Consider the following 6,384-nt stretch of genomic DNA (forward strand, 5'->3'; position numbering starts at 1 on the left):
TTAAAGAAAAATCAAAATAATTGAAGATCATTTTAACCTTTCATAAAGAGTCAATGAACCATTTTGATAATTTTCTTTTGTTCAGGAGTTATATGACATCGAATGACTTAAGACAAATGGCTCATATACTTGGGAAACTTTATGCCAGCCCTATCATCTCAACTGTACAAACTTGTCTTTATTCTAATCCAATAATCACTATTTACTTTATTCACTTAGATGAATATTACTCAAACGAATATGAACAAACATATCTTCAACGATTTACTTTTAAGTTAGTTTACGATAATTAAAATCTCATTTTAATTCTCAATTATGTAAAATCAAATTGAACTAGAAAAACCCAAACTATAAGTATCCAAACCCTTCTAATCCAGGACTTTTAACCAAGATTGTAAGAATCGAGCTTTAGCTCTGAGGCCAAATAAATTACCAGTTTCAGACCTTTATTTTTAACTTAGATGTATTAAACAAAAAGGAACGGATAGAATTTTACAAGTTACAATAGTAAAAACCATCAAGGTCAATTGGTATGAACTAACCTCTTTGCTAACTTCTTGTCAACAATTCTTTAACTTGATTGCTTATGCTCTTCCTGTAAGACTCGAAAGGAATGCGCGCCAATATCTCAGAGCCAAACGAGAAGACAAGAGCATCCCTTGCTGTTTTCATGTCAATTCCTCTTGCTTGGAAATAGAAGAGCTGCTCTTCCTCAAGGTCGCTAATGGCGGCACCATGCGAGCATTTTACATCATCTGCAATTATCTGTAAATTGGGCTTTACATTGGCCGTTGCACGAGGCGCCAAGAGCAGAGTTCTCGTGAGCTGCCCTGCATCAGTTTGTTGTGCAAATCTGTTCAATAAAATAGGCGAGTTTAATTCTCAACAAATATTTGGTCCCAATCAACAAAAATCAACATCAAGCCTTTATCCCACTACTTGGGGTCGGCTATATGAATCCTTTTTCTCCATTGTGTCCTATTAAAAGTCAAATTCTCATTTAAATCTAATAAAGAAAGGTCATTCCTAATATTTTCTAACCAAATCTTTTTAGGTCTGTCTCTATCTTTCTTAACATAAGTCAAATCTAATACCTCTACTCTCCTAATCGGATCATCGGAAGGCCGCCGTTTTATGTGACCAAACCATCTAAGGCGACTCTCTCTAATCTTATATTCTATTAGAGCTATTCCAACCTTTTCACGTATGTGCTCATTTCGTATCCTATCTCTAAGGGTAAAGCCACTCATCCACCTGAGCATCCTCATCTCTGCCACACTCAACTTAGTGTTATTCTTCTCTTTTAATGGCCAACATTCGGCACCATAAAGCATTGCAGGCCTCACCACCATCTTATAGAATTTTCCCTTGAGTTTGAGGGGTACTTTTCTAGCACACAACAAGCCCGATGCATTCCTCCACTTCAACCATCCAATTTGAATTCTACTGATAATATCCCCATCTATTTTACCATCACTCTGAACAATATATTCAAGATATCTAAAACATGTACTCTTATTAATGACTTGGTCGCCCAAAGTCACAATCCCCTCACGAGGTCTATTACTACTAAAATTACACTACATTTGAAAAAAAAATGCAGTAAATCATTTATGAACTAATCATCTCAAATATCAAAGCATAAAAGACTTTGGATCTGAAATAACTATTTAATAGATAATACTTGTTGAAATCAAAATAAGGTGAAGTGAGCACCTGTTAACCTTTATGTTTCCATCAAAAACAACATGCCCCGTGGAGTGAGAAACTATGCACTTATGAAGCTGACGAGAATATCCTCTTGGGTGATCCAGGACTAGCTTACTATGAAGATCTTGTATTTGATCGCCTTGAGCTACGTGAAATGCTGAAAGTTCAGTTGTGGTATCAGGGCCCAGTTGCTGAACATGAAGATTGTGCCTACTTAACTTTCCCCCAGTACTGATCTCAACAAGCTCATAGCTGCTGCGCTTTTCCTGGAGATGATAAAACTCGTACATATTATCATCAAAAAGACTGAAAAAAAAAATCTATAGAAAGCACAGGTAATTGATAGATAAATTTGGTAAAATTAAGGCGGCTAAAAGAAAAATATTCGAGCTAGTATTCTCAGATCAAAGCAATAGTCCATGTTGGGTTTGCAAAAATCCTTATTTGATCGATAAAATTTTTACAGGACGCATAAATCTCGAGGAAACTAAAAAAAATGCTCTACAAGTGCTTGATCTAACTCAGAAGGGAAGACCCAAAGACCTGCAAGCTCAACATGATCAAGAGACAAGTTCATAAAGACCAGGTTGTTGCATTGAAACCATCAAAGGCCTCTGCTTTGCAAATTGTTAGTGACAAAATACTTGAGAAGAATATCATATCTAGGTAAAAATGAAGGAAAATTTGCCACCATTTTCCTGAACCAAATCTAAGATGAACACCGTTTTAAAACTATTCTCTTGTACATTCGACAGTCAAAACTTTGATATGTCAATACTGCTGTGCTCAAGTCATTGAGCTTTTACGATGTAATGTATTCAAATCATTGATCAAAAACATCAGTAGTGTCAACCACTATTATACCACCATCTTCGACTCATTGTCGATTGCCTGGCTAAACCCTAGTGGGTCCACTAGGTCAGCCAGAGGCAGCATAGTGCAATTCTAACATGGTTATGGATTGACATAACATGCATCATTCATTATTGATAAATACAAGGAACATTTAAAAAAATGACAAAATATCCTTCGTAAGACTACAATTGGATGCTCATTTTAGCTCATTTACCATGCTTTCTACATACTTAAATAACTCTAGATAATTTTTCTTCCAACGTTCCTCCACATTTACAAATGCACTGCAACAAAAAAATAGCTATTCACTATCTACCACTCTACCATCACCTAAAAAATAGATAATAATCATTTTTCAACCATGGTTATCCTATCGCCACAATAGTTGCATGGGACACACCTCTTCTAATATTTTTGAATTATAATGGCCTCAAAAGTGTCAACTGATATCTAAAGACAAGATGACACTCACTATCAACATCAAAACTTTCCTTGCCATGTAGTCGACACCCGAAGGACCTACGTCATAATATTTGCTTGTGTCATGATCATCCCAAGCAATACTTGCACTACAACCCTCACTTAGGTCATAGTCGTCCCCGCAAGACCTATTCGAAAACCATGTCTAAAAAGGTATGAGCCATAATTGTCCCTCTAAGAACCCCATCACTCCTATCTTGCATGACTTGTGGTAAACCATGTCTAGTGCACATCGCAAGCATCACCCTTGAGACCTACATTGTAGTTTCCTTCCTCAAACCAACACATTAAAACGGCATATACTTTTCCAAAATACATGTGCCAAAATCTTCTCCCTTAGGATCGATGTTGCCGCTATCTCCAATGAAACTAATGCCACGACTACCTCTGGGTTTGCCAACCATTGTAACTGCTAAGAAAAATGAAAATCCATTCTCTTTGTTTGTATCAATGCCTTCTTCAATTAAAGTTAAATGCAATACCTTGTGACTATTTTCCTAATAATGAAAGCTATTAAACTATGCTAAGCTCCATAATTTTATACAGATACAGTACATGGCTTACAGACAGAAAGAATAGAACAGAACATAACAGATAAGCCATGACTGTACAAAAATCAAAAGTACAAAATACCTAATCACAGATTAGACTCAGAACGACTAGTCCAAGACCTCCTTCCCTTTCCCAGAACCTAAAAACCACGTAGAAAATAAGGATGAGCTAACAGCTAAGCAAGACATCACTCACCAATCCAAATCATCAGAAATTCACATCAGAAATAGCCGTACGAAAATCAAGAAACAGATACTTGTTCAATCATAAATCAACAACTAATACAGAAAACTGAAGTCATGTCGAATCGGAGTTCAGAACAGATATCATAAAGCTTTCAAGTCACAGAGCAGATAGAATCGTACGGAATAACCAGAATCGTACCGAAATCAGAATTCAGATAAAATCACATTCATATCAGATAATTCATATCAGATAGTTCATATCAGATTCAACCAGAATCATACAGAAATCAGAAATTGTATATCGGATAATTCATAAAACAGATCATATAAGTCACATAACAGATTTCAGATTCCCAGACCCTTACAGAATCTCTACGGATTCTGACCCCTTATGTCTCCCTTCCCTGCCACTTACAGAGTCTCGACGGATTCTGGCCCCTTATGTCTCCCTTCCCTGACACTTACAGAATCCCAACGGATTCTGGCCCCTTATATCTCCCTTTGTGCTTATAGCACCAGAACATAACAGATATTCGCGGAATTCCGAAACAGAACTCATTTTAAGATTTCAGAGCTCATATCAAATTTCCCTGACACTTACAAAATCTCAAAGGATCCTAGCCCCTTATAACTCCCTTTTGATAGCACACAAACACTTCAATTCATTCAAGGAATCAATTCAGAAAAATCAGAATTCATACGAGATTTCAGCGGCATAACGGCAGTATACAGAATTTACACAAAAATCACAGATTCAGAAATTTACTAAATTACCACAGAACATTCACAACAACATTGTAAGACTTTCATTGTACTGACAAAACATTTTTCAACATTTTGATACTTTGCAGTTCAATTAAAACACCGCAGAACTCAAAATATCCGGTAAAAATCTTCTAGAAAATACTCAAAACGTGCACAATTATCATCTCAGAGACATACCAAAAGTTACGCGGTAAAACCTTTGTCAGAAGAAAATAATACCAGAAATTCGCTAACGGAAACGAAATTCAGAACAGAAAAGTCGTCAAAATCCTCGTTTCTGAAAATTGAAAAAGGCGGAATGTGTCTTTCCTCGAGTCGGTCAACTTTCCCAACTACGGCGACGGACGAAAACGGACGGAAGTCGCCCAAAAATTCACTTTTCCTCTTTTTCCTTTGTTTTTCTCTCTCCTGGGCTTTCTCTCTCTTCAAAATCGGCACTATTCAGATATTTAATACACAGGATCGTCCCGGACGATGTCCTGTTCGTCCCGGGACGATCTCCCATATACACATATCGTCCAAACGAAATTAAATGCCAATTTCATCGTCCCGGGACAAAACCCTCGGGTTTGGTTCGTCCCGACTGTTCGTCCCGACTCTTCCAGGTTCGTACAGACGAAAATGGCAGATTTCTTCACAATTTCTTCAGTTCGTACAGACAGTTCGTCCCGACAGTTCCAGGTTCGTACAGACGAAAATGACAGATTTCTTCACAATTTATTCAGTTTGTACGGGACTAAGACAAGTTCGTACGGGACTAACAGCACTAAAAAAAACAGCTTTTTGAAGGGTTTTACATAGTCGTCCCCGCAAGACCTATTCGAAAACCATGTCTAAAAAGGTATGAGCCATAATCGTCCCTCTAAGAACCCCATCACTCCTATCTTGCACGACTTGTGGTAAACCATGTCTAGTGCACATCGCAAGCATCACCCTTGAGACCTACATCGTAGTTTCCTTCCTCAAACCAACACATTAAAACCGCATATACTTTTCCAAAATACATGTGCCAAAATCTTCTCCCTTAGGATCGATGTTGCCACTATCTCCAATGAAACTAATGCCACTACCTCTGGGTTTGCCAACCATTGTAACTGCTAAGAAAAATGAAAATCCATTCTCTTTGTTTGTATCAATGCCTTCTTCAATTAAAGTTAAATGCAATACCTTGTGACTATTTTCCTAATAATGAAAGCTATTAACCTATGCTAAGCTCCATAATTTTTTCCTTAGATTTTCCACAAAAAATCTTGTATCCCACTTTTTAGTGTATGGAAAAGGCTAATACGATAAAGATTGATCCTCAATTTATCAACTAGATTTCTTGCAAGCTAGAGCTTGGTACAATTTTTGGGAAAATAAACCACACTCAATGAACAATTTTCTATCAACAATTTTCAAATTTTAGGACTTTAACACACCCTGTACTACATTCACAAATATTTAGTATCATCCAACTCATCCTTCGACGAAGGATGACATACTCTCTTGAGAACATCACAAAAAATTTTGTGATGTCTCGCTTGGAGTAAATCAAGCTTCACGAATAATCTGCTATTGCCTTGAAAGGATGATAAAGTTAGCAAATGGTTATAGTCAGGCACAACCCTCCGATTACCCAGTAGATGCATCAAAGTGTGTGTTGTTCATCAGCATGCTTCACCATGAAATGTACGGCCATCCCTTGTTGAAGATCAAGTGTGAATGCAGATGACTTCCAACTTACTTCTCATGGAGACATATTGCTAATCCATGATATGTGCATGCCAGTAAAAAAAATTATTAAAAATTTAACCAAGACAAAATCAAATAATTTTAAATACGATTGTGTTATAAG

At 37.0% G+C, this 6,384-nt stretch overlaps 1 protein-coding gene across 2 annotated transcripts in view; it reads right to left on the reverse strand.

Moving 5' to 3' along the window:
- Window positions 1-380: 380 nt before the first annotated feature.
- The window catches only part of LOC110109962 (protein ABCI7, chloroplastic), a 16,090-nt gene continuing 10,086 nt past the window's right edge, over window positions 381-6,384 (reverse strand). Inside the window, exons 2-3 of one of the 2 annotated variants that reach the window (XM_020841202.2) lie at window positions 1,717-1,976; window positions 381-853 (exon numbers count right to left, since the gene is read on the reverse strand). In XM_020841202.2, coding sequence (XP_020696861.1) covers window positions 550-853; window positions 1,717-1,976 — 564 coding nt within the window. In that variant the 3' untranslated portion in view covers window positions 381-549. The remainder of the gene's footprint in view (window positions 854-1,716; window positions 1,977-6,384) is intronic. The other variant, XM_028692446.1, reaches the window with a different exon arrangement.

This window comes from Dendrobium catenatum, unplaced genomic scaffold (genome assembly GCF_001605985.2).
Source record: "Dendrobium catenatum unplaced genomic scaffold, ASM160598v2 original_scaffold_208658, whole genome shotgun sequence".
Taxonomy (NCBI): Eukaryota; Viridiplantae; Streptophyta; class Magnoliopsida; order Asparagales; family Orchidaceae; genus Dendrobium; species Dendrobium catenatum.